This window comes from Paroedura picta, chromosome 1, assembly GCF_049243985.1.
Source record: "Paroedura picta isolate Pp20150507F chromosome 1, Ppicta_v3.0, whole genome shotgun sequence".
NCBI lineage: Eukaryota > Metazoa > Chordata > Lepidosauria > Squamata > Gekkonidae > Paroedura > Paroedura picta.
The window spans coordinates 16838063-16864079 of record NC_135369.1 but is presented as its reverse complement, the minus strand read 5'-3'; the positions used below and the strand labels follow the sequence as shown (position 1 = coordinate 16864079).

Here is a 26017-nt window from a genome sequence, read left to right as displayed (position 1 = left end):
CTTACAATTGCCTTCCCTTCCTCTCCCCACAACAGACACCCTGTGAGGGAGGGGAGGCTGTGAGGGCTCTGAAAGGACTGCTCTGTGAGAGCAGCACTATCAAGGCTGTGAGGAGACCAAGGTCACCCAGCTGGCTGCATGTGGAGGAGCAGGGAATCAAACCCAGTTCGCCAGATTAGAAGCCACTGCTGGTAACCACAACACCAACTGGCTTTCCTACACATAGCCTTCTGGATGATGCCTGAATGATGGTTCTCTAACCCTATTTAGCGATTTGCATAAATACAGGCCTGTTTTGGCAGGCCCATCCTGTTAAAAACTAGTTTCAGACGGCAGCCAGACTGGTCAGGAGTAGAACAGCTAGATTAATCTTTGAGACCAACAAGATTTTTTTGGGTACAAGCTTCTGACATTCAAAGTTCCCATTGACCATTTACGCACTGGAGGTTTCATGCCAGGCTGCAGGTTGTTTTAGTGGTGGCAGGTTGCCCCACCTCTTCTTGCACCCACACGGGGGAGCATTTGGTCCAGTGTGCCTCATCCACCCCCAATGTGTGCTCCTGCACGGGAGCTGGGGCAGTGAAGTTCCCAGGGCGTAAACAGTCATTGTCAGGTATCTGGACTCCTATCTAGTGGTTAAGAACTTGATCCCCCCCCCACTTCTGTCTAAAAATGGAAGATTTGATGCTCCAGGAGACAACTTTTTCCCCAGAGAAGCCACACAATTCTGTGCCTGAAAGATGAACGGGATTTGCTGCTATAAATCTGTTCCACCCACCCCAGAGCTAACGGATGGAGACTCCTAGGATACAAGCCCAAGTATTCATTTGGAGAAAAAGAAGAAACCGGCTGTGTAAAGTCCATGGTGGCATAAAGAAGAGATACATAAGCTCACCTGGTGAAATCTCCAGCCCCATTTGCATGTGCAGAACAAAACAGCAGAACTCTGAGGCAATCTAACATTACAGAACTGCCTCGTCTAGCAGGAAGACCAACGCCTGTATATAAGACAGATCCAGGCAGGCAGCCGTGTTGCTCTGAAGCAGTTTAAATCCTGTGGCACCTTTCAGGCCAACTAAGTTTTATGCAAGCTTTTGTGTATATATGACAGAGTGTGCATATCCACGAAAGCTCATACCTTGAATAAAATTTCATTGGTCGTAAAGCTGCCCCTGGAATCAAACTTTGCCCTGTGGTATAATGAAGGGATATTTTCATTGCTTTTCCTTTGCTGTTGATTTTGGGCTATGAGGATCTCTAGGCATATGTCTCCCAGTCCTTGTTTCTCTTCCCACTCTGAGACATTCTAAGAGTGGCCAAATGGTGGCACTCCAGATGCCCATGGACTACAATTCCCATGAGCCCCTGCCATAAGCCTTTAGGTGGGATGATCTGGGATGCTTTATGCTGCTCTTGCACTGAGGAGGGCATTGGGCACTCAATGACCTATATGGCCCCTGTCAGCCCTGATTCTATTCCAATTTCCACACCTGCACCAGCCTCTAGCAAGACGCAAGAAGCCCAGGTCAGCTTAGGCTGTCTAGCCTCATTTTTTTCCTTTTCTCCCCTGAGGGTCTGACCCTCTCCTGTATGAAAAAATCAGACTCCCCCTTAAGAGTCCTCTGTCCTCACAACTGCTTTTTTGATCACAGGGACCAGGGCCAGCACCCAGCATTTTGAATAGCCCTAAGAATAAAAGCCCATATTCTGCTTCCTTTTTTGGAAAATTATTTCTTTTTGCTAATTCTTGTCATTTTTCATCTGCATTTTTGGACACATTGCCTAATCTGCAGGCTTTGAGGAAGAACGGGCTCCAATAACCCAACCTTTGTGGGTCCTTTTTCACTGAGCTTCCTAGCTAGAGGCATTTGCTAGCTAGTGGTAGGTCTCTCCCTACTGATCACTTTCAGGCAGGGCATGTTGTTTGAAGTTGGAAGGAGAGATTCTTCTATCTGTAGTTACTATCAGTCCTTTTCTCGACTGTTAAGCCTCCTGGCTCCCCCCCCCCCACTCAGCAATTTAGACCAGGCTTTCCTAAAACCCTTGGATTTATTGACAGCCCTGGAAGGCTTTCCCAAGTGGGTGGGAGTTAATTATTTTTAATATATTTTTTAAATTTCCTGAGAATTTAAAAAGCAGCCTGACCCCCCTCCCCAAATGGCCATTTACCTTAATTAAGCAACACTTTATTCACCTAAATAACTACAGTTGGTGTAGTGGTTAGGAGTGCGGACTTCTAATCTGGCATGCCAGGTTCTATTCTGCGCTCCCCCACATGCAACCAGCTGGGTGACCTTGGCCTCGCCACAGCACTGATAAAACTGTTCTGACCGAGCAGTGATATCAGCGCTCTCTCAGCCTCACCCACCTCATAGGGTGTCTGTTGTGGGGAGAGGAATGAGAAGGCGACTGTAAGCCGCTTTGAGCCTCCTTCGGGTAGGGAAAAGCGGCATATAAGAACTAACTCTTCTTCTTCTTCTAAACCATCAGCTCTTTCTGCCAGGGACCTCTCGCACATATGTATTTTATTTATATTTACATTTATATCCCGCCACTCCCTGTCACTGGTACATGGCAGGTAACAATTGATAAAAACCTGGTAACAATAAAATTCCATTAAAACACCAATAACAATTAGGCAAGAACACATGGCAGTGGGGGAGCAAGGAGCTATGTCAACAGAGACACATCTTAAAGGGGGGAGCCTGTTAGATCTTCCTGCACTGACCTCAGCCATAAACCCAGTGGAAGAGCTCCGTCTTACAGGTCCTACGGAAAGCTGACAATTCCCGCAGGAATTGTCCACCTCAGGAAAGGCCTTTAGATAATTGTTTTTCTAGCAAACACGATACCCGCCAAAGTGCACATTTAGTCCTTCATCAGTGGCACTCTGCTTTCCAGCAGACAATCTGTGTGAGCAAGCAAGCATGAGCATGCCTTGGAAACTCCTCTGCAGGAACAGTAATTATCGCCCTCCCCTGCTCCCCTCCCCTGCTTGCCCCTTTTTTCCTGTGTTTTAGTTAGCTTTTGTATACATGTTTATTGTGTGCATTTTGCTTTATTCTTTAGGATGCTTTGGGTTGATCCTGCATTGAGCAGGGGGTTGGACCAGATGGCCTGTATGGCCCCTCCCAACTCTATGATTCTATGATTCTTTCTCTTTTGAATAAAAACGTTTCCAGTTGAATATCTGCAAGGTTTGAGGAAACTCTTAAGGGAAAAATCCTTGTATGCATAGGTGGAGAATCAGTTACCCAGCTTTTGCTCTGTCTCCAAGTTAATTCTCTCAACAAAATAGGAGACTGTCTCTTTGACCAACACCCCTTTCCCTTTTTTGTTCACAATCTGCTTTCAGCACCCCCGGGAAATATGCCAATTTTATACTAGTTCAAGGCGTTGATTTTGATCTTTAAAGCCCTACAATGGCTTGGAATTGGAGTATCTAGAGTCGTCATCTCCCATATGTTCCTGTCCAGGAACTAAACTAGCAGGGTGAGGGTCTCTTAATCCAAGTAGCTGATCTCTTTATATATATGCTAGCAAAAAAGCCCATTGCAACCAGGAATGCAATGGGTGCTAGGACCCAGGGAACACCAGCAGGCGCAGCTCTCTCTCTCTCAGCAGGAGCCATAGGAAGTAATCAGGGGTCGTTTGCGATTTGGCAGGGCTCTCTGTGTCTCTCTCAGGCGTCTGAGAGCAAAGTGGCTAGGAAAGGAAGGTGGGAGCTGGAGAGGAAGGGCAAAGCTGGCCACACCCTGATTGGCCCTATTCCATCTCGGACAGCCAGGACACTCTCCACCCCCAGGTCTGTTTCACAAATATTAAAGAGAACAATGGATAAGTATATACACACACACATGGGCCATTTTAGTGGCAGCCCCATGATTACGGAACCTCTCCAAGGAATTTTGCCTGGCATCCCACTCTTAATTTTCAGGAAGCAGCTGTATTCAAAATTATATTATATTCAAAACACCTGCTTAATTTTGAGTCCACTGGCAGTTTTAAAATGTTAATTTTATTTTGTGGCTTCTGTGCTTTATTGCTTTTGCATAGTAAACCACCTTGAATCCCAATAAGGTAGAAAGGTGGCTAATATTTCAAATACATAAGCCTGACATAGCCCACTATTTCATTACCTTATTCATCAAAGTGATTATTAAGAAGTTGTAAGAATCAGAGCCCAGGATACTGGCCACTGTCACCCAGATGAGTGGGCAGTCATGCAAGACTCAAGACAGCAACACTCCACACACACTGAGAGCCGTCTAAAGATTGAACAAAAGGTTTATTAACAAATAAAAAAAAGAAGTCCACTCTTTCCCTTTTGATTCCTGTGAAAATATTTGCTAAGAAATTAGCTCAAGATTTCTTCTAAAAACTGAAGAAGTGGAAGAACAAAAAAACCCCAAAGTATGTATCAGACACACAAAAAAAGTATACAGTACAGAATTATTGTAGCTTTAAAAAAAGTATTAAACACGCCCAATGTTCTTTGCGGGGGGAGGGGAGGAAGGAGAAAGTAAGAAATACAAGCGAGTCAGTCTCATCCATCTTCCCTTGATACTTATTGGTGGGCAATGAGGTGGACAGGAAGCACAATATAGCAAACTGCTACATCAGAAAGATTAAGGGGAGGGGGAAACAATTTATTTGGCGAGCTCCTCATTTACCCACAGGTCAAAAAACTTCAGATTTGGAAATTTTGGAAACCGTTCTCGATATTTCCAACACACAAACTCAAGGAAGAATAATTCCCTCGTATGTGTGTGTTTTATAGTGGTCTTGGAAGGCTTCCCCTTTAAAAAAAAAACCATGATGTATTCAACGAGCAACCAAGGAAATTCCCATTGCTTGGAAGCAAGAGAAGGAACGGTAGCGAGAAGAAAATGAATGGGAATCTTATTGGTGGGGGTGGGGCGGGGCATGGAATCATTCATGTTTTAGTTGTGTCTGTTGCAATTTTCCCAACCAGTTTTAGGCTGCTGTGTGAGGTCTGGATAGTTCCTGGAAAGGCACGGCCTTGCATTGGGAAGCATGCCCCTACAAGCTGTTTGAGCAAGCTCATATCTTGGGAAAACCGAACTGAGAGCAAAGAGGCAGATTGGGCCTCCATGTTTCTTGCTGCTAGGACGGCAAAAGCAGGACTGTTCCTGCATGCAAGGTCACCCAGAAGGTTGAAATCCTGTCAAGTCCGAAAAAGCGAAAACCGTATTAGCTGGTCATCAAAATCTATCAATAGGTAAAGCATCGTCCCCTAATCTACAAAAACCTTTTAAAAGTAAAATTGCACATGGGAATGTCACAGACTTCCAAGCATCCTTTCTATGATGGAGTTAACAACACAAAATACATGTAAACCAAATGCGTTTTGGTCATGAGGTTCCCTTCGGTAGTTTAAATTTTTACCACGCACATTGAAAAATGTTTTGGGTTTACCTGTGCTTAACTGTACTTGGTCACAGTCAAGAAGCTTGGAAGTCTGTGACATCCCCGAGCAATAAGTGCAATTTTACGAAAAACGCTTTGGTACACTAGGGGAAGGTACTAATGGCGAACCCCAATATATGTAACCCAAACGGATGGGTTTTGATGCCCTCTTTTTGTAATATTTACCATTTGAGTAACATTAGCTTTTTCTGGTAATTGACAATGATATTTTCTATAGTGGGGTTTTCTCCCCAAACCCCAATCTGTTTGGTTACCTGGTTTGTTCTTGGCTGAAATCCCCCTCCCATGTCTTATTGCTCATTTTCGAAGTTCCTGCATGAGCCAGAAGAACACCCAAGACCTGCCTCCAAAGAACTGAGGAGGGATGAATCTGTGATGGGACAACGCTGGTAGCAGCAAGAGAGCTCAGATGTGGTAAGACATGGAGATGGTCAGAAACTCTTCCCCTCTACTGGCTGCCCTGTCCTTTCCCCAAAAGGCAGGAAGTGGAGACGGCAAGGCATTGTGCCATGCCTTGCCCTGACGGTCTGGCACAGGGCTTGAAGGGCCATGCTGAACTTCTTACCTTATGGGATGCCCTTCCACTGAGACACAAAGGGCTGGCCCCAGTCCTTCAGGGTATCCTCTTGTTTCACCAAGGTGGAAACAAAAAGATGCCTCTTTGTCTGAAAACAACCTGTGTCTCTCACATGTTTTGCTTTCAGCAAGCTAGACTTACCCCCAAAGCTTCATTCAGCTGAAAACAGGCCAGGTTCTCCTTTCTTAAGGGAGAGGAACCTGGAAGGGTAAGGTGGTAGGAAAATTATTCCCAGCTTGTTTCCATTACGCAGACACTCTCCTTCCTGAATGATATCTGGAGTACCAAAGAGGGTAACTACTTCGGTGAATAGGTGGGAAGGGGGGGAATGAAAGAAGCTATCTGGCCCCCAAGCACTGTAGAACCTGCCATGATATTCCTGCCCCCAAGAAGCTGGCTGGCCCTGCTAAAAGCCATCCATGAGACCTGTAGGCTAGCCCTTTAGCCCTAGACCTGCATGACAAGTCTGACCTTGTGGGGATCTCGTGTGAACTGAGACAATCACAGCCATTCTCAAGATGGAACTCATCCAGAAGGCCATGATTCAAAACATAAGAGGCTCTTAAAATATCCCCCAAAGTGCATAACTGGGTGGGTGCACTGGCTAGCTCACATTTTAAAAACCTCTCCCCACAAAAAGTGGCAAACAAGAGACCAGACTGGGAGAATAGATTTCCCCGACCCACACTTCAGCAGGAAGGGCCAAGACCCTGAGATAGAAAGGAGGCCCTGAGGTTGTAGCTGCAGTAGATTGTTATGCCTTGGCGAGGGTGGCCCTGGTGGGTCGCTGTAACTCATCATAACTCCATAAACCACGGGGAAGAAAGCCACTGGCTGCCAATGCTGCAGCAAGCCAACAGGGTTCCAAGCGAGGAATTAAACTGTGGTTCTACTAGGAAGCCACATCCTTCCCACTGGGGGGCGGGGTTAAGAAGACAGGGAAAAGCCTAGTCCAGGGATGGGTCTTAAATTCACCCAGATAGCAAAAAGGAGCTGAGACTTTGGAGAAGATCTTACAACTAACCATCACAGACACAAAACTCATAAATGCTTTTTCCTCTTTTCCTAAACAAAAGCGAGCTGTTCGTCACCTGCAATCTCGCACGGGTCCTTCGAGCCGGACTTTTGAGGACCACAAGTTTGAGGACCACAGAGGGAGGTGTCTATGCATCTACTCGAACTGAATCAAACTAGGAATCCAGATTCAGGAATTTAGAAGAAATGGGTGCAAGAGATCCATTTGGCTCAAGGCTTTATCTCAAGCATCCCGGGAAAACGCCTACAGAAGTCATCTTATGGAGCCAGTATATCAAGTATGAACTGGTTCCAGACTTCTACAAAGCACCTTTTTTTCCGAGAACTGGCGTCAAACCGACAGAATGGAAAACCGGTATTCTCCAAATGCTTTCTAAAGAGAGATACAGCCGTTTTACTACACATTTACGGTTCTGCAGAGAAACAGTCGTCAAACTTTGCTACGATCAAGGGAGAGAGGCGCACATTCCATGCAAAGTTCACACATTTGGCCCTTCTACAGGAATGGACTTGTAAAACGCGTGAAAAGCCAATTCTTCCTCTTAAGCTTGGAGAGTAAATTAATCCTAATGCTCACTTTCTAAGTGGCAACTATTTTTCTACTGCAGAAATATGAACACTCAGTTCTAGGCCACAGGTGAGATCTGGGGCTAGGCCTGAGAGTTAGGCATGACTTTAGTTTCCAGACCCTCCAGTACGGAGGAAGATCTTTCATCCTGGGGTTCAGAATGCAAGAGTCCTTTATCACGGCTCCAGGGGTGGGGCGGGGTGGGAGGAGAGCAAGAGATATCAATGGTGAGATCAGGTGGGAGGGGGCGGGAAACGAAGAGAGAGAGAGGGGCAGGTTTATGGGAAGAACCGGGTTCTTTTGGAGACATGGATCAGAGGACGATCTCAGTGGCAACATCCTCCACAGTGGCTGCCCGGGTGAGTATGTTGGCTCTCGCCAAATTTCGTTCTTCGGCTGAGGATTTCGTAGGAGCAGTCATCCCCGCAGCAGCCAGACATGCTGGGTGAAGTGTCATCTATTTCGAACCTGCAGAATAAGAAGAGAAGAGGGGAGCAAACCGTGCATGCAGAGACCATCGTCCGGCACAGTATGTATGCTAGAAATTCATGGGACTCTGCTTGTGTGAACAGTGTAATGTGTAGACACAACACTTCATTCCATTCATGAAGAACTGCAATCTAATCCACAGCCTGCATACAAGGAGAGGGCGTGCATGAGTGGGGACAGGCAGGTCAGGGTGCTGCAGAAACACCTGGGCTGGCCCCCCCTGTTCGTAGGGCTGTGCAGCAGAAATGGGCATGCTTCTGGACCACAGGATCCAGTCTGCATGTGGCCTGAAGCCATCGAACCTGCACCTGGGGAAAGCAGGTAGAAAATCAGCAAGGCCAGAGCAAAGGGAAGCCAAGAATCTCTCAGTCCTAGGATGCTAGTTATTCAGGTTCATGGATTTTTTTTGAAACATCCAGCAGCATGTCATCTGTAACCCCACCCCCCCCACCTACAGCCTGAAGTGGATGCGCACGGATAAACCTTTTGAAGAAGAATGAGGTCGTAGCCTCTGCTATCGAGGCCTTGCTCCCAAAGTGATCTCAGGATACAATGTTGTCCTCCTTGAGAGGCTTCCCTTTGCCCTCCCCCTACCTGTAATGGAATAGTCCCTAAAAAGACAAGGGCCAGAGCTGAAAGCCAAACCCCATGGGAGCTCTGCTGTCTGTCCCTTCACACCAGGAGACTAGCTGTGGATGCTCAGAAGTTGGGGAAAGGCACAGGGCCATTGCCTCCTCGATCTTCGTATATTTCACCAGGGAATGCTGGTTGAAAATCAGGAATTTCAAGCAGCGGCTCATCAGGACAGAGCCACTCCTTGACATGGCACTCAGTCAATGAGTTGGGGATGGTTCATCACTTGACTAGATGATCCTCTCCCAACCCACCTTTGATGATATTCTCGCCAACGCTGTTAGAGAGCCAGTTTGGTGTAATGGTTAGGAGTGTGGACTTCTAATCTGGCATGCCAGGTTCGATTCTGTGCTCCCCCACATGCAGCCAGCTGGGTGACCTTGGGCCAGTCACAGCAGTGATAAAGCTGTTCTGACCGAGCAGTGATATCAGGGCTCTCTCGGCCTCACCCACCTCACAGGGTGTCTGTTGTGGGGAAAGGAAGGGAAAGTGACTGTAAGCCGCTTTGAGCCTCCTTTGGGTAGGGAAAAGCGGCATATAAGAACCAACTCTTATTATTATTATTTTGCTGGAACCCAGAACACTGGAGAAACAGCTCTGCGTTTACAAAACTGCTTTCTCACCCCAATGCGTTTCCACATCAGAAAAAAAAATCAAGCTGTTTCCTTACTGTAAAGCTTCTCGGAAGAACTGATACGCCCCATGATTGTGTTTAAATACTGTTAACATTACTTTCTTCATTTGTGTGCTGGAAAAAGAAAACAAAAAAACAGAGGCACCACAGTCAGTTCAAAGAATGATGTTCAGAAGGAGGGGGGGGGGAAGCTAAATAAAGCCAGTCCCTGAACTGCAAGCTCTAAGTATTTAGGGGCATTCCTAGCTGGGAAAGTCTGGGCTATTCAAGCGGTTGATATCCCTGCCTCCTTGGTCCCACAAGATACCTCTTCCTCTTGTACCAAATTTTTGTAAATTGCTTCTGGAAGGGATATGCTCTTTAAATTATGTCTCTGCTGAGTACGGTAATACACTGACTGCTTGGGTTTTATTCCACCTCCTGTTTTCCACCCTCCATACTGAATGTGAAGGTGATTAAGTAACACAAATAGTCTGCCCCAGCCTATATGAGATTTTTTACTTTGAAAAATATGCGGAATCTGATTTCCTGACTGCATAAACCCACAAAGAAGGGTTCCCCCCACCCCCGTCTCTGCTTATGGAGTTCACATTGTTATTCCTTCAGAGGTATCACATTTTACTCGATGCAAGAGACCCACTGATTGATACCTACGGAATCTGTTCCAGGTAGGCATGCTCAAAATCGCACCCTCACATGCTAAGGGACACCTTTACCTGTTTGCCACGAGCTGCAGTATCTGTATGAGAAATTTGCCCAGACCTTTCCTTCTCACTTTGCTTTCCAGCTGCACTTCGTAACTAGCAAGAGAAGTGGGGACACCATGAACGCTGTTCCCTACAGCTTTAGAACGTCCGTACATTTTTCAATTCAGTGCAAAGAGATGGCAGTTTTTCTCATTCAAAAGCCAACTAGTCTCTTACAAAATTAGGATAACAAAAATCCAATGGCATTTTTTAAGACCAACAAAGATGTATTCAAGGCGTGAGCTTTCGAGTACTCAACTGACCTAGCTTACATGTTTGTTGTAAGGAATGCTGATATATATAACATTAAATAAGTGCGCATTTATACAGTAACCACTGAAAGCGAAGCACTTCATAAAACATTACCTTCTCATAATCTTTACAACAGCCTTGCAAAGTAGGTTACTATTAGAAGAAGAAGAGTTGTTCTTATATGCCGCTTTTCCCTACCCGAAGGAGGCTCAAAGCGGCTTACAATCGCCTTCCCATTCCTCTCCCTACAACAGACACCCTGTGAGGTAGGTGAGGCTGAGAGAGCCCTGATATCACTGCTCACCATAACCATATGGTTTAGCACCATAAACATTCTGTGGAAGAGCAGAGGAAGAACCCAGCTTGTTCTCTTAATCACAACAGTACACTCAATTCCACGTGAAGAGCCTCAAACACTAAAACAATGGGATATAAATGCTACCCATGATTAATTTATTAATCCTCCCATTGTCTCTAGGAATGAACCAAACTTCTATCATTTATTTCATCCCCCAAACTGAGTTTCTCTGACTGTAGGAATTTAGGAACCCTGCGACAATTCTGTCCCCCTGCCCACAAGGTACTGGGAAGCATTCTGAGTAGGCCAACTTACCAATAGAGGATCTCTTCTCCACACTCCACGTCGAAGCGAAAATGTGAGAAAGCCACGGGGACTGAGCCGTCTTCCAGCGCAATGAGATACCACGCTCGGTCATCTGTCATCTCATCCCGTTTCTCCCGATCTTTCCAACCCCACTCGCTCTGCTCATACCTTCAGAGGAGGAAAAAGGGAGGAGAGGAGTGAAGCGCCAACTTCTTAGGGAAAAGGCAGCTTCCTGGAAACCATAAACACTGACTTTGGGGTTGAAACCTGACCGAAACAAATGGAAACACAGCTGTGTGAAGGACTAGAGGCTACTGCAGATGTCTCACAGATTTCATTTGTGCTGCAATGGGAGAACAGTGGCCAACTCCTGCCTACTCATTGCATTCCCTTCCTTTGCCCTAACTAATTCTGAAAGAAACTCTTCAAACTTATTGGTGGAGGGGGAGGAGAACAAGGAGAAAAAGGAGAAAGAAAACGAGGAGACGACCTGAAGGGAAGAAATCCCCAATGGCGACAACCTACACTACCTGCTCCTGCCCATCCCAACACCTGCAGGTGAATGTTCCGGACTGCATCCCGCTCCCTGCCCCATCAGGCATTTTCCCCAGGCCTTACAATGTCTGCATGTTTGTCTTGGTCAGTTCAAAAGCCCAGTCAAGCGTGGCTGGGTCCAAGCTGGATACTCGTTTACATTCAATGGAGACATTTAACCTGTGAAGAGACCAGAATGATAATGTGGGAAGGGCGCAGGACTAGGATTTGTGGCTAACCCCCTCGAGTCCCCCATCAGGAGACTTCAGGGACAAATTTTATGGCGTGCAGGGAGAGGAGAGGGGCTTACGGGTCACAAGGAAACCATTGCAAATGTCAAATGCAATGCTATTGGTTTGAGTACTGGGACCAGCAGGCTGTCCTAAACCAAAAAGAGCATAGAGATTTTACTCACCCATTTCTGTCGTATTTCTTGAACACAGGGAAGGCTTCCAAGGGGTCAACCAGCTACAGGAAAAAAGGGTAACTGAGAGGCTGATGTCTACAGAGCTCCCTGATAAGAACAGAGTGGTCAGGAACGTCTAAAGGTATTGTGCTTCCCCCTCTTCTGTTTCCTAAAACAATTTGAGAAAAAGCTTGTCTCTTTTAGCCCATCATAAATATGAGAAGAGCCTCTTGTGGCGCAGAGTGGTAAGGCAGCAGACATGCTGTCTGAAGCTCCGCCCATGAGGCTGGGAGTTCAATCCCAGCAGCCGGCTCAAGGTTGACTCAGCCTTCCAAGGTCGGTAAAATGAGTACCCAGCTTGCTGGGGGGTAAACGGTAATGACTGGGGAAGGCACTGGCAAGGCCACCCTGTATTGAGTCTGCCATGAAAACGCTGGAGGGCATCACCCCAAGGGTCAGACATGACTCGGTGCTTGCACAGGGGATACCTTTACCTTTAAAATATGAGAACTGAAAATATTTGGGGGGTGGGGAAGGTAAGAGGCACTAAGCAGACCATTCTAGGCAGGTGCAACTGTAAAACGTTTTGAACAGGTCTACTGTTGTGTTAGATGTGATAAAGATTTTGGCAATGGAGACATGATGGAGGTTGATAAAATTATGCATAGGGTAGACAGAGTTGACAAAAGAGAACCTTTAAGCCTTTCTTCCTCCCCTGAAACCCTAGAACCCAAGGACAACAGATGCAGGGCAAAAGGAACTCCTTTACACAAGTAATTAGAATGTGAAATTTGTTGCCAACGGCCACATGCATAGATGGCTGTATAAGGGGATTAGACAGATTCATGGAGGAGAGGCCCATCAGTGACAATGGTGATTGAAGAGAACCTCCTCATTCAGAGGCAGTAGATTTTGGAATCCCAGTGACAGCAGGAAGCACCAGGGGATGGCCTTGGCCTTTATACTGTTGGATCCAGAGAAACTGGCTGGCCACTGTATGTGATAGAATGCTGGACTAGATGGACAATTGGTCTGATCCAGCAAGGCTGCTCTAATAAACTGAGACGCTGATTCCAAATAACTAGTTTTCTTGGTTATAATGACCATTCCTGGAGGGAGGGGACAGTTCACTTGAGGCAAGCCAAACACGACTTTGAGGAATCAAACAGTGAAGTCTCACAAGAGTTGAGTGATACTTTCCCTCCTGTTTAGCTGATAAGAATAAAGGATACATAACTCTGGAGTTTGCTTTCTGCCACCCCTTCATATCCAGCTTATATCCATGTATTTCCCCAGCGCACTAAAGCAAGAATCTGCCTCATGTTCTAGGGACCCTGTTTCTCAGTTTGATATGGCAAAATGTCAAAACTCTAACCCAGGCTTTCTCAACCAGGGTTTTGTGAAACCCCGGGGTTTCTTGATGGCCCTGGGTTTCCTGAAATGGGTGGGAGTTAATTTTTTATACATATTTTTAAATATATTAAATAGTTATTGGGTGATATGATAATATATGGTAATGTTGTCCTCTCCCCCAAAGTGGCCAATGATGGGCCTGGAGAAGGTGGGAAGTAGAGGGGTCTGTGCATATACAGCTATGCTTCCCAATCATAGTCTGCATGGTTATATCACTTCTAGGGTTTTTTGAAGCCTGAAGAATGTTGCAGGGGTTTCCCAATGGTCAAAAAGTTGACCTAAGGAAGAAGACAGTCTAGATTAAAAATTCTGTCTACCCCAACAAGAAACCTCCATAACTGACAAAGTTTTAGGGAGGTTCATTGATTAGAACACTACACAACAAAGAACAATTTCAGTTTATTATTCAGTACCACCTACTAAGAGCCTCTTGTGGCGCAGAGTGGTAAGGCAGCGACATGCTGTCTGAAGCTGTCTGCCCATGAAGCTGGGAGTTTGATTCCAGCAGCCGGCTCAAAGTTGACTCAGCCTTCCATCCTTCCGAGGTGGGTAAAATGAGTACCCAGCTTACTGGAGGATGAACGGTAATGACTGGGGAAGGCACTGCCAAGCCACCCAGTATTGAGTCTGCCATGAAAATGCTGGAGGGCATCACCCCAAGGGTCAGGCATGACTCGGTGCTTGCACAGGGGATACCTTTACCTTTACCACCTACTAGCATGTGGTTTTTACAAAACACAAATTGCCAGGTTCCTGCCCCGAGGAGCTTACAACCTTAAAAAGAGGGAGACGATCTATGGACAGGAAGCTAAACAAGGCAAGACAATGCACTTATTCCACATACACGGGCTTAATTTGGGTAGAGGATGTGGACTAAGAGGTTCTACCAAAACTTGTTGAGGATGAATTTGAAGACAGAGAAGGGGCATCATGCAGGCATTCTGAGAGCCTGCTCCAGGTTATTACATTTTCTTCTTGTTCTTAGCTGCTGAATAACAGTCACTGTTAAGGCTAGGGCGAGATGAATTTATTATATGTTAGGACATAATAGTAGCCACACTAGATCAGAGCAATGGCTCTGATTCCAGCAGAGGCTAGTCAGATGCCACCAGGAAGTCCACAAAGGTAAGAGTATTTTTAGCCTGTTCTTTTTTCAGGCAGGCAGAGCAGTGTTAACAATTCTTCCCCACCTACCACCTATTTTTTAAAATTATCCTGACATGAACCCTGTGAGAAAGGTTGGGCCAAGCCATTGGGACTGGCCCTGGGTCTCCCAGGGAGCTTCGCAGCTGGATAAGGCTTTATATCATGTCTCCCTGGTCCATCTACACCAGGGGTAGTCAACCCGTGGTCCTCCAGATGTTCATGGACTACAATTCCCATGAGCCCCTGCCAGCAAACGCTGGCAGGGGCTCATGGGAATTGTAGTCCATGAACATCTGGAGGACCACAGGTTGACTACCCCTGATCTACACCACCCGTGCCAAGAAACAAGAGCAGAAATGGGGCTCACTTTGTTGGCAGCTTCCACCTTGGCACAGACAGCATCCATGGCTGCCCGCTCCTCCAGTCGTTTCTGTTTCTTCTCTTTTCCTTTACTGGACTTCCTCTGAAACGAGAAGGTTGAAACCTTAACAGCAGAACACCTCCTGGCTCACTTAAGCTCCACCTAAATGCTTGACCACGCAAGTGTGGCTTCCTCACTCAAAGACTACACTTTCCACATCCCTCTTTAAGAGCCACATTGCACTGTGGGATTCAGACGGAGGAGAGGAGAATGATGTAAACGGCTTTGAGCTCCCCACTGCGGAGAAAGGCAGGGTATAAATCAGGGGTAGTCAACCTGTGGTCCTCCAGATGTCCATGGACTACAATTCCCATGAGCCCCTGCCAGCATTTGCTGGCAGGGGCTCATGGGAATTGTAGTCCATGAACATCTGGAGGACCATGGGTTGACTACCCCTGGTATAAATGAAGCAAAGAATAATAAATCGTAATAAGAGTTCTGTAATGGCAGAAGCTCTACGTCAGGAGGTATTGTGAACCATCCCTTCATTATGCCGGCATGAAAACTTAAGTTGATGCAAATTCATACACAGGGTAGCTCTTCCCTGTTACTGCCACAGAGCAATAATCCAAATAAAAAGCAGGTGTGCCCTTCCTTCCTGACAGTTCTACAGATTAAGTCTGTTTCCACCATTCAATAAAAGCTCCGTTCATCTACCAGCTAAACCAAGTAAAGCTTGGAAGTCTGGGGGAAGGGGAGTGGTATGAATGACAGCTTTACGCTGAGCGTTCTAATGAAGGCACAAGCAGCACATTCTTGGCAAGTCGGCGAAAGAGTGACTAAGGAATGCCGGGTGATGCCAAGGGACCCCTGCTCATGGGTTACTTAGCTCCGTCCCAATGGTTAGACTTTTCCTACACAGATATTGCTCTTGTCAGAGATCCATGCGCGTATCCCTCCCCTGCCAAGCAGCCCTTCAAAAATGACAGGGAGCCAAACTCTAATGGGGAAAACTCCAAGCCTCCTGCTTAGAGAAAACAGCTTCCTGTAGTGCACCCCCTCCCCACCTGCTGTTCTGCACACCAAGCAAAATCTGACTTGGAAATATATTGCCATTAAGAAAAGAAAACCAAAACCCTTGCTACAAAAGAGCTGAACATTTTGCCGGGCTGGTGAGTCAATGAATGCTGGCAGTTCTGAGCCAAAAAACGTGCACTTAACCTCAACTCAACCCTTCCACTCCCACTAAAGTTCAAATAAGGACATCCTCCCCCCCCCCCTTTCTAATGTGTGGCTGGCTGGGAAGCAAGCTGAGAATCTGCGGCTAGCTGGAGAAAACTAGAGCAGGAACACAGCCAGGCTGCCAGCTACAGAAGTGAATGGTTGCCTGCCTCTCCCTGGTCACAAAGACACCTTATATATCTGGGGAAAGAGCATTAGGGCGTACACACACAGACGTGTCCATACAGCTGTGTGTGTGTATTTCCTTGCCTGAACCCAATGGGTATCTGTAAATGACAAAGAAAAACCTTGCAGATGCCACTTTGCATGTACAAAGAAAGTTCTTCGGTTTAAAGGAGAGGGCAAAAGTGCTTTCTGATTGACATGAACTCTCCCTCATCTATGGCAGCCTGTCAGCCCCTTTCCCCCCATCCCGAAAATACAAGGCTTTCTGATAACGGAGGTTATTTATAGGGGGTGGGGGGGAGAACACTTACCCAGAACCAGGAGCTACACTTTCTTCTCAGAATCCATAATAAGGAAAAGGATTTCTGACAGAGTTTTTATGCTGTCCAAATCTTTGCATGCAACAAGTGCTTAATGCACATCGCAGCCAATTTAAGGTCATTTGTTTTTAACCCTAAGCACATAAGCGTTCCAGCAATTTGGCTGTGAAACTAGTCTGGCTCCAAAAGGGGGAAAAGCTTCTTTGCACACCATAAACTCCCTAAACAAGACAAAGGCTGAACAGTCCTCTAGGGGTGGAGCTTCATTTCTTTCATTTGCCCAATTTCCCTGCTATCAAAGTGTCTAATCTAATCTAATCACACTGCACAAGCCTTTCCCTCCTGTCTTACTGACACACTTAAGGACTTCTGCGGTAAGTGATTTATTGTGCCGACACTAGATGTAAAAGGGGTGCAGAGGTCAGAAAAGGCCAGAAATAAGTCCTTTTGTGGACTCAGAAATATACCTAAATTACGGTCACTCACTTCCAGTTAGGAATGAGGTGTAAATTCAGAAGTCAGGCCTACTTTATAAGACACAGCACCTACACAAAAGCAAACAATTTGTGTTGCACACAGCTGGACATGCACAATTAGCTCAGCATGTTGATAAAGATGGAGCGACAATGTTATTATTAAGGAGAACCTATCAGAAGCTATACAAGGAGAACCCTTTTATGAGAATCACGCATGATAATTGAAGGTTGTTTTTTAAACTGTGATTTTATAAAGATTATCAAAGTAAAAAATAGACAAAAACTGTTATATATTCCTTGCATAATTGCCTACCATTCCTAATGCTCACCTTTCCTCAACCTCAAATGACCTAATTACTTCCCTTCTTCCCCCACAGGGGCCCTATACTTGCTCTGCAGCCCTCCATCCCCAGATCCAAAATCCCCTTCCATTATGAATACTTTCTACTGCAGTTTTGGGGTCCACTTGGACGAGAAAAAAACAACAACCCTGGAAACAATTCAAACACATAAACCCAACCCAAAACTTTCCCACCTGTGCAGACCAACTTTAATACCACACGCTATCCCCACGCCCAGACGCACTCCACAGATTATCCTGAGATTTTAATCCCACACCCTAAACTTGCAAATCCCTCCCCAAACTCCCCTCTGCACAATTACTTTAAGGCCCAAATGCTGACACACCTTGAAGTTCCCCCACTTTTTCTCCCTCCCTTAGGAAACTCTGAACTCCCTTCTCAATGAAGCCATACATTCTCTCACCTCCCTCCAACCCCCATCTTCCTATCCCTGAAGTTATTTCAGAACCCTCTCCCCAATTTTCCCCAAATATTTTTCTTTCCAAACCATACACTCTTCCCCCTTCTGCAATCCCAAGTGCCCCCCCCCAACTTTCTCCCTCCTAACCCGACTTTCCATAGGCCAAAATTAATCCCAGGACCCCCATAAAACCCAAACATACCCCTCCTCCAAATGGCTTCTGGTTTCCATCCCAAAATAAAACTTTCTACTTCCCCATTTGTCCCCCCGCGCCCCCCATCCCCTGAATGCCCCCCATCTGTAGCCTAGGCCTTACTTACTCCCATAATGGTGGTGGCGGCGGTTACAACCCCCCCACAATCTCCTCAGAAATCCGTGGCGGGGGGGGGGCAACAGAACTGGGGGGGACGGTATACGCCTAGTGCGCCTGCGCACAGCCCCAAACAACGGGGCAGGACGGGACAACCCAGCAGCACCTGACGCACAACGTGGAGGTGGGAAACATCCATGTGAAAAGGGGTGTTCCCACGCATGCGCAGCACGTAATTTGGGCAAAGAAGAGGGCGGAAGGCAGAGATGCGGAGGTTCTGGCGCGCTTGCGCCGAAAGGGTGGTCGCTGAAGCGTTTCAAGGCGGGTTGGCGAGGGGAATTAGGGGGGGGGGGAAGAAACGAGGAACTGGTCGCGCGTGCGCCGTAGTAGTGGGAGAGCTCTTTCCAACGGTCGCGGAGCTCGCGCCGGGGGTTGTTAAAGGTGGATTTCGACGCTGATTGGTCCCTGAAGCGGGAGGCGGTTTTTGCCTCAGTGAGGCAGATCCTCCGTTAGAGATTTCTCTCTCTGAGCATTCTTTTCTCTGCATAAGCATGGCAAATTATAACAACTGGAGAAAAGAACAGCCTGTCTTCAACATGGTGTCTCAAATCGCGCGTCACACAAAAAACCCGCTCAATTATTTACTTGAGTATGGAAACAAAAGGAAAGTCTCTTGAAAGAGGCGTTCTTACAAGCCCACCTGGTCATTATTGGTTAGCATTTATTGAATGCGTCCAGTGTTCATACCATTGGAGTTCCCAAAGACAGGATGGATTCTAAATTCCTTAAATAAAATTTATTTGACACCTTTATGCGCCACTGTACTTTCAGCGCATTACAGGCAGTTTGCCACTCACGATAAAAGACTGGAGTTCATCTAAACTGCCCTGAGCTGCAAGGGAGGGTGGTATAATAATGTAATAAATAATAAAATAACCTAAGCATTGAAAATGGACTGAGGTGTCCTTATGGAATTAATGCCTCTTTAACTTACAATTAATTACACTCCTAAAATGATGCTGAAATTCCCTTCAAGTGAAATTGGACCGTATTCTATTCTTCTCTATGGGAACTGGTCAATAGTCCATTTGAATTTATGACGGCTTCAAGCATTTTCTGTGGCCAAATGAAACCATTTCTCTCTGCCCCCAACTCTCCAGTTTGATAATTTGCATACTTCATATTATAGGTTTTGAAAATGTTTTTTTAATGCTTGAACAGTTCAAATGTATTTTATTTATTAATTGCACAGTCTCCTCACATCATAGGGTTGCTAGTCTCCAACAGAAAAAAACGTGGACACAAAGGCAATGAACAACAATTGTGATAACAATTATTCTTTTTCCATCCAGCCAGAACCATCTCGTTTCTTTAAATCATTTCAAGAAAATCTTCCTGTTGGCTGGAAATCTGGGATTGCAATGGATCTCCAGGCGACAAAGAGCAATTCACCTGGATAAAATGGCTGCTTTGGAAGGTGGACTTGATGGCATTATACTCTATTGAAGTCCCTCTCCTCCCCAAATTCTGCCCTTCTCAGGCGCTACCCTCAAAATTTCCACCTAAATCTAACTTATTGCTGGTAGTCCTATTACATGAACTCTTTGAGGCCCTTTATGCAATGAGAGAATGACTGACATGTGGTGGCCTTGGTCGAGGAGGATCTGAACTTAGGTCTTCCCAGTCCCAGTCCCAGTCCAAGATCCTAACCATTATGAAGCCAAATACATGGCAGCTGTAGAAAACACCTTCTGGCACCGAAAATATAGAATATTAAACTGGGTGGAAGGGAATCTTTAAATGTTTTATATAAATGATAAATACCCCACAAGCATGGGTATGTGACATGCCCTGGAACACCTACCTACAGTGATCCATGTGATGGTCACCTCTAGGCTAGGTTTCTGCAACTCACTCTATGCAGCCCAACCCTTAATCTTGATTTGGAAACTACAACTGGTCCAGAATGCAGCAGCCAGAGTCCTCACAGGAACATCATGGAGGTTCCACATCCAGCCCACCCTCCAACAACTGCAGTGGCTAACAGTTGAATCCTAGATCAGGCTTAAGGGCTTGGGAATCACCTTTAAGGCCATATGCGGTCTGGGCCCAGTGTACCTGAGGGACCGCCTCACTGTCTTCTTACCCACAAAGAACTCTATGCTCCACTACCTTCAACTGGCTGGTGATCCCTAGCCCCAAAGAAGCATGCCTGACCTCAACCAGAGCCAGAGCTTTCTCTGTCCCGGCCCCCACCTTGTGGAATGAGATCAATTGCACCCACAACCATGTATTGGGTCCCCCAGAACCCCCTCCCCTTCCTGAACTGACCAACACTTGGGGTTACAGTTAATATATTAATGTTGCCATGTTAGCTATGTTAGATCAGTTATAAATTATTATGCAACCACTGTTACTACTACTGTGGTTCATTAGATATTACTCTGAATTATAATGTACTTACCTTCTTGTTTCCCGTGTTATATGTAAACCGCCCTGAGCCACAAGGGAAGGGTGGTATATAAATATAATGATATAAATAAATACAAATTTAAAATTATTCACCATCATCTAGAACTACACAAGATCGTACCTTGGTTTTCAAATTCCATCTATGGCTGCCATTTCCCCAACAAAAGAAACACCCAACAATGAATCATAGAATCATAGAATCATAGAATCATAGAATCATAGAGTTGGAAGGGGCCATACAGGCCATCTAGTCCAACCCCCTGTTCAACGCAGGATTATGGGCAGAAGGCTGGAATGGTTGCCATCCTAAGAGCCTTTTCCTGGGAATAAGAGTCACTGAATAAATTAGGACTGACTTCTGAATTGACCTGTTTAAGCTTGTTCTCTGTGTATAGCACAGAAGGCTGTGGAAGATCGGGGTCTCTCCTCAGAATGCCCTGAATATCTAGGGCTGGAGGAGTGCCTCCCAAGGCTTGTAGGCAGTGGATAGACATGCTGGACAGGTGAGTTGGAAGGGGTTTAGTGGGAATTTATGCTGCCAGGAGATTGTTGTTGTTTTACTTGTGTTTTATTGGGTTTTCGTTGTAAACTGCCAAGCCAGCTTGGCCCAGGAGTAGTAGTTATCACTTCAAATAATAAATAACGTTTCCCATCATACAGGAACAAAACATCTGAAATGTATAAACATGCATTAAAAATGGGAGGGGCAATATACTTGGGTTGCCGGGTCCCCCCTGGCCACTGGCTGAGGATGGAGGGGTAGGGTTGCCAGATCCAGGTTGGGAAACTGCTCGGGATTCTTTAGAAACTGGGAATGGAGCCTGAGAAGGATAGGTACCTCGGTGGGGTGTAATGCCACAGAGTCCACCACCCTCCAAAGCATCCATTTTCTCCAGGGGAAGAGATCTTTATAGTCTGGATGGGGGGGGGGGATCTTCAGGTCCCACTTGGAAGCTGGCTTCCCTAGTAAATACCAATCTCAAGAATCACATGGGGGGGCGGGGGGGAGCCTTTATATGGCCAAAAGATACAGATAAGCCAGCTCTTATGCAGAAGAAGGAGAAGAAGAAGAAGACTTGGTTCTTAGATGCCGCTTTTCTCTACCCAAAGGAGTCTCAAAGTGGCTTACATTCGCCTTCCCTCTCCCAAAGCAGACACCCTGTGAGGTGGGTGAGGCTGAGAGAGCCCTGATATTACTGCTGGGTCAGAGCAGCTTAATCAGTGCTGTGGGGAGCCCAAGGTCACCCATCTGGTTGCATGTTGGGGAGTGCAGAATCAAACCCGGATCCCCAGATTAGAAGTCCACACTCCTAACCACTACATCAAGCTGTTTCTCCCCCATCACAGACATTATATCCTGCAGCTTGCATTTTCCTGGCAGCCCTGGAGAGACATACTCCTTTGCCTATAATGATTATACAGCCTTGTAGACTGTGACTGTCACATTCTCTAAGTAATGTTAAATGACATTTTAGCATTTTGGGTCACACGTGCTAGAGCTGTCATTTCATCAGTTAATTACTTTGTATTATTTGACCACACACAAATTTATTTACTCATTTGTTAATTTATTTACTTCATTTATTGCCAGCCTTTCTTGTTACGTCTCCAAGATGAACCCTATATATACATACGTGCTGCTCAGTTGCAACAGACTGATGGTGACCCCAGCAAAGGGCTTTCAAGGCAAGTGAGAAGCAGAGGTGGTTCACCATGGCCTTCCTCTGCAATCAGTGGTCTCCTATCCAAGTACTGATCCCGCGTAACTTCTGAGATCTGATGAGACTGGACTATACCTTACCACCTTCCTTTCCAAGGTGAATTAGACGATTATAGTTTTTTAAAATGGTGTATTGCAAGGTCACAAAAAGGTAACCCAATTAAATTGGCATATCTATATATGTGATTTAAATGTGGAATTCACTACCAGAGGATGTAGTGATGGCCACAAGAATAGATTCATAGAGGAAAAGTCTACCAGTGGCTACTAGCCATGGTGGCTGAGGGGAACCTCCACATTCAGAGGCATTAACCTCTAAATTCCAGACCCAGTAGACAACATCAGGAGAAAAGGCTGCAGCAGACTAGCTCTTGGCATACTTGAAGCTTCAGTGCTCCACCCATACCAGACAGAGGTCCTGTGGCTGGGTAGGAAGGGACAAGATCAGGAAGCATGCTTACCCAAGCCTGGCGAGGGTACAACATAACACCTTGCCCTCCACCAGGGATCTGAGGGTGATTCTTGATGCCTCATCAATGGAGGTGCAGGACCCAAGAGTAGCCCGGCTGGCCTTTCTCCATCTGCGCCAGGCAAGGCTACTAGTGCTCTATCTGTCCCTGGAGCACCTAGCCGCAGTCATCCATGCAACGGCTACTTCCAAGATTTATTTCTGTAACTTGCTCTACACAGGCCTTCCCTTGTCCTTGACCTGGAATTTGCAGATGGTGCAGAATGTAGCCGCTCAGGCCCTCACTGGAACTCCAGCCGGTGCTGAGGCAGCTGCATTGGTTGCCAATTATGTCCCGGATCAAGTTCAAGGGTTTGGTGTTAACCTTTAAGGCCATCCGTAATCTGGGCCCCACGTATCTGAGGGACTGCCTATTGCCTTATGCCCCCAGCAGGGCTCTGCACTCTGCAGGTGCGTGGCTTCCAGGGCCTTTTTGGTCCTGGCCCCACCCTGGTGGAATGATCTCCCAGAAGAACTGAGGACCCTGATGGAGCTTTCACAGTTCCGCAGGGTGTGTAAAATGGAGCTTTCCCACCAGGCGCTTAGCCGGGACAGCAGGCTTCTCTCCATGAACCTCTCCCCTGAGGCATTAGGGGAGGTTGGTGAGCATCAGGGATGAGGTTTTGGTGTTTCACCACTTGAAAAAGGGTTTGGGGAATTGTTTTATTATTGTGGAATTTTTATTATTTGTAACTTGCTGTGAGGCAGCTTGCTGGGAGCAGCGAGTAACAAGTTAAATAATAAGTAAGTAAATGTAGTCCATGGATATCTGGAGAGCCACAGTTTGGTCATACCTGTTATAGACCATCTAGTCCAACCCCCTACTCAGTGCAAGAAACCCATAGTCAGAGCACCCTTTGCAGATGGCTGTCTTTCCTCTACAGGTCAGCCCAATATTTTCAGACACACTCCAATAACATGAATGCTTTAAAAGTACATGATACTAACGGATCAATGAACTACATATACATTTGACCTGTCAAATGACCAAGCCCACTCTGCGTAGAACGATAAAGAATAAAAAAAAACAGGATGGTCTTGTGTTAACAACAAAGGAAGAAGAGAGACCTATCCCAATGGCGTAAAGTGTCGATAAATAGATGTCCAAACAAACAATGTCCTTTCTTTCCTTGGTTTTTATTTATTTCACCAGGACTTCTGCCAAAACGGTTTCCAGATATCACCCGTTTTCAATTGCCAATATTTCTTCAGTGGCAAATCTGATATTTTCCATTATTTTTTGCATTAAATGCCCATTAATTGCCCAGCAGCTTCAAGCTTTCAGAACCTCAATCCAAGTTAGTATATCATGGCCAGCTAGCTCCAATCTGCTCCTATCTGTGTGGGGATCCAAGTGTGAAATGACGAGATTTCCACGCAACTGGGCTAATGCATACGCGGAAGCAGCATCAAACAACCCACTGTGCCTATTGCCACCACAGGGAAGATCTCCTCGTGCAGCCTTTCAATTTTTGTTGCTGTTCTTTGTTACAGGGAGCTGGTAGAGTAAAGCAGCGAAGAAGTAAAGCTATGACTCGGGAAGTTCTGAGTTCCAATCTTACCTCTGCCTGGAACCTACTAGGTTGCCTTAGGCAAGCCCCATCTGGAAAATGAAGGTACTTTATATCTGAGAGTGTGATGAAAATTATGACAAAGTAACACTTTGAACCCCCTTCAAGGATCGCTGCCTTGTTGTGGCAAGGGGGCTTGCGTAGTTCAGTGAAGCTATGAGCTATGCCGTGCAGGGCCACCCAAGACGGACAGGTCATAGCTGAGAGCTCTGACAAAAGGTGATCCACTGGAGAAGGAAATGGCAAACCACTCCAGTATCTTTGCCATCAAAACTCTATGGACAGTTCCAATAGGCATAACGATATGACGCCGGAAGATGAGCCCCTCAGGTCGGAAGGTGTCCAATATGCTACTGGGGATGAGCAGACGGCTAGTACAAGTAGCGCCAGAATGAATGAAGCGGCTGGGCCAAAGCCGAAAGGACGCTCAGTTGTGGAAGTAACTGGTGGCGAAAAGACAGTCCGATGCTGTAAAGATTTTTATTCCATAGGAACCTGGAACATCAGATCCATGAATCAAGGCAACCTGGACATGGTCAAACAAGAAATGACAAGACTGAACATCGACATTTTAGGAATCGGTGAACTAAAATGGACAGGAATGGGTGAATTTAATTCAGATGACCATCAGGTATACTACTGTGGACAAGAATCTCGCAGAAGAAATGGAGTAGCCTTCATAATCAATAAGAGAGTAGGAAAAGCAGTCTTGGGATACAATCCCCAAAATGACAGAATGATCTCAGTTCGAATCCAAGGCAAACCATTCAACATCACAGTGATCCAGGTCTATGCCCCAACCACTGCTGCTGAAGAGGATGAAGTTGATCAGCTCTATGAAGCCCTACAACACCTTCTAGAAGCAACGCCAAAAAATGATGTGCTTATCATCATGGGGGATTGGAATGCTAAAGTAGGAAGCCAAAAGATAACCGGGATAACAGGCAAGTTTGGCCTTGGAGTACAAAATGAAGCAGGGCATAGGCTGGTAGAATTTTGTCAAGAGAATACAATGGTCATAGCAAACACTCTTTTCCAACAACCCAAGAGACGACTCTACACATGGGCATCACCAGACGGTCAACACAGAAATCAGATTGACTATGTGCTCTGCAGCCAAAGATGGAAAAGTTCTATCCAGTCAATAAAAACAAGACCAGGAGCTGATTGTGGTTCAGATCATGAGCTTCTTGTTGCAAAATTTAGGCTTAAATTGAAGAAAGTAGGGAAAAGCACTAGGCCACTCAGGTATGAACTAAATCATATCCCTGACGAATACACAGTAGAGGTGACAAAGAGATTTAAGGAATTAGATCTGATAGACAGAGTGCCTGAAGAACTATGGACGGAGGTTCACAACATTGTACAAGAGGTAGCAACTAAAACCATTCCAAAGAAAAAGAAATGCAAGAAATCAAAATGGCTGTCTGAGGAAGCTTTACAAATAGCTAAGGAGAGAAGGGAAGTGAAAGGCAAGGGAGAAAGAGAAAGATACAACCAATTGAATGCAGAATTCCAGAGAAAAGCTAGAAGAGATAAGAATGCCTTCTTAAATGAACAGTGCAAACAAATAGAAGAAAACAATAGAATGGGGAGGACCAGAGATCTTTTCAAGAAAATTG

The 26017-nt window shown here is 45.9% G+C and overlaps 1 protein-coding gene and 1 long non-coding RNA gene across 4 annotated transcripts; one reads left to right on the top strand and one right to left on the bottom strand.

Moving 5' to 3' along the window:
• Positions 1–4269: 4269 nt before the first annotated feature.
• Positions 4270–20736, bottom strand: NAA40 (N-alpha-acetyltransferase 40, NatD catalytic subunit). 3 transcript variants are annotated; one of them, XM_077324185.1, is made up of 8 exons: positions 20718–20736; positions 14856–14951; positions 11939–11991; positions 11608–11703; positions 10999–11157; positions 10104–10187; positions 9424–9501; positions 4270–8099 (listed from the first exon to the last, which is right to left on the bottom strand). In XM_077324185.1, exons 2-8 carry the CDS (start codon positions 14892–14894, stop codon positions 7958–7960), a joined length of 651 nt encoding a protein of 216 aa, XP_077180300.1. In that variant the 5' UTR covers positions 14895–14951; positions 20718–20736; the 3' UTR covers positions 4270–7957. The 3 variants fall into 3 exon arrangements, with proteins under 3 accessions (XP_077180300.1, XP_077180293.1, XP_077180303.1); XM_077324178.1 differs by lacking the exon at positions 20718–20736 and adding an exon at positions 18135–18346; XM_077324188.1 differs by lacking the exons at positions 10104–10187; positions 20718–20736 and adding an exon at positions 18135–18354.
• Positions 18495–24811, top strand: LOC143830973 (uncharacterized). The gene is made up of 3 exons (XR_013228632.1): positions 18495–18837; positions 22188–22282; positions 24319–24811. It is a non-coding gene; the product is annotated as an uncharacterized LOC143830973 (long non-coding RNA).
• The last annotated feature ends 1206 nt before the right edge of the window (positions 24812–26017 follow it).

Excerpts from the sequence above, each read along its gene's own strand:
- NAA40 (XM_077324178.1), bottom strand. Across the intron at positions 11,704-11,938 it reads AAGAAATACGACAGAAATGG|GTTAAATGTCTCCATTGAAT; the intron begins GTGAGTAAAATC and ends GTCTCTTCACAG. Across the intron at positions 10,188-10,998 it reads GGAGAAGAGATCCTCTATTG|TTACGAAGTGCAGCTGGAAA; the intron begins GTAAGTTGGCCT and ends TTCTCTTGCTAG.